The sequence below is a fragment of the Pteropus alecto genome, unplaced genomic scaffold (assembly GCF_000325575.1).
Source record: "Pteropus alecto unplaced genomic scaffold, ASM32557v1 scaffold97, whole genome shotgun sequence".
Classification (NCBI taxonomy): domain Eukaryota; kingdom Metazoa; phylum Chordata; class Mammalia; order Chiroptera; family Pteropodidae; genus Pteropus; species Pteropus alecto.
In genome coordinates this window covers 1,387,386-1,387,945 of record NW_006439713.1, presented here as the reverse complement: position 1 = coordinate 1,387,945, position 560 = coordinate 1,387,386, and the positions used below count along the sequence as shown (strand labels likewise).

Below are 560 nucleotides of genomic sequence, written 5' to 3'. Positions count from 1 at the left end.
GGCGCCTGAGTGGCAGGGACCGAGTGGGCGGGACCCCCAGGGGGCAGGGCGAGGGGGCGGGGCTGAGTGGGTGTGCGGGTTTCACGTTTCCGAGGAGGTAGGTAAGGGTAACGTAATCCTCCGAAGAGACTATAACAGAGATGAACTGTAGTCTCTATTAGCTAAGAGTTGCTAGAAAAAATCGGTGTCCGTACTTAAAATAGTCAAAATACTTATTTCTGTTCCTCTGGCGCTTTGAGACATTAATGTCTTTCGGAGGAAGCAGCGGCGTGTGGGTGTTGCTGGTGGCACAGAAACTGTCACACCGTCACCTCCCACAGCTGCCCCAGAGCTGGCGCCGTGCCCCGGGGACGTGGGGGTCGCGGTTCTCCTAATCGACAGGCCGGGAGGCTGATACATAGCTGCGATTACCTGGCAGGAATCGACAGCCCCCTGCAGGTACCCTGCGCAGATCATGGCCGGTGTGACCAGGTTGTTGTAGACGTATCTGTTGTTACACCTCCAGGGCTCGATCAGGGGCACCATGGCGGCGTTCAGCACGTCCGAGGTTTTCCCTGAGA

The 560-nt window shown here is 57.5% G+C and overlaps 1 protein-coding gene and 1 long non-coding RNA gene across 12 annotated transcripts in view; one reads left to right on the top strand and one right to left on the bottom strand.

The window, feature by feature from the left end:
* The window catches only part of TMPRSS2 (transmembrane serine protease 2), an 18,351-nt gene that overhangs the window by 560 nt on the left and 17,231 nt on the right, over nucleotides 1–560 (bottom strand). The window contains exon 11 of the mRNA XM_025050218.1: nucleotides 412–554. Within this exon, the coding sequence (XP_024905986.1) occupies nucleotides 412–554 (143 nt within the window). The remainder of the gene's footprint in view (nucleotides 1–411; nucleotides 555–560) is intronic.
* LOC112483779 overlaps nucleotides 1–560 on the top strand; it is a 10,467-nt gene that overhangs the window by 5,658 nt on the left and 4,249 nt on the right. The window contains exon 5 of one of the 11 annotated variants that reach the window (XR_003047757.1): nucleotides 506–560. The exons of 9 other annotated variants lie outside the window; for them this stretch is intronic. This is a non-coding gene — a long non-coding RNA (uncharacterized LOC112483779). Of the gene's footprint in view, nucleotides 1–320; nucleotides 400–505 lie in introns of those variants that run through there. One more of the 11 variants, XR_003047755.1, reaches the window with a different exon arrangement.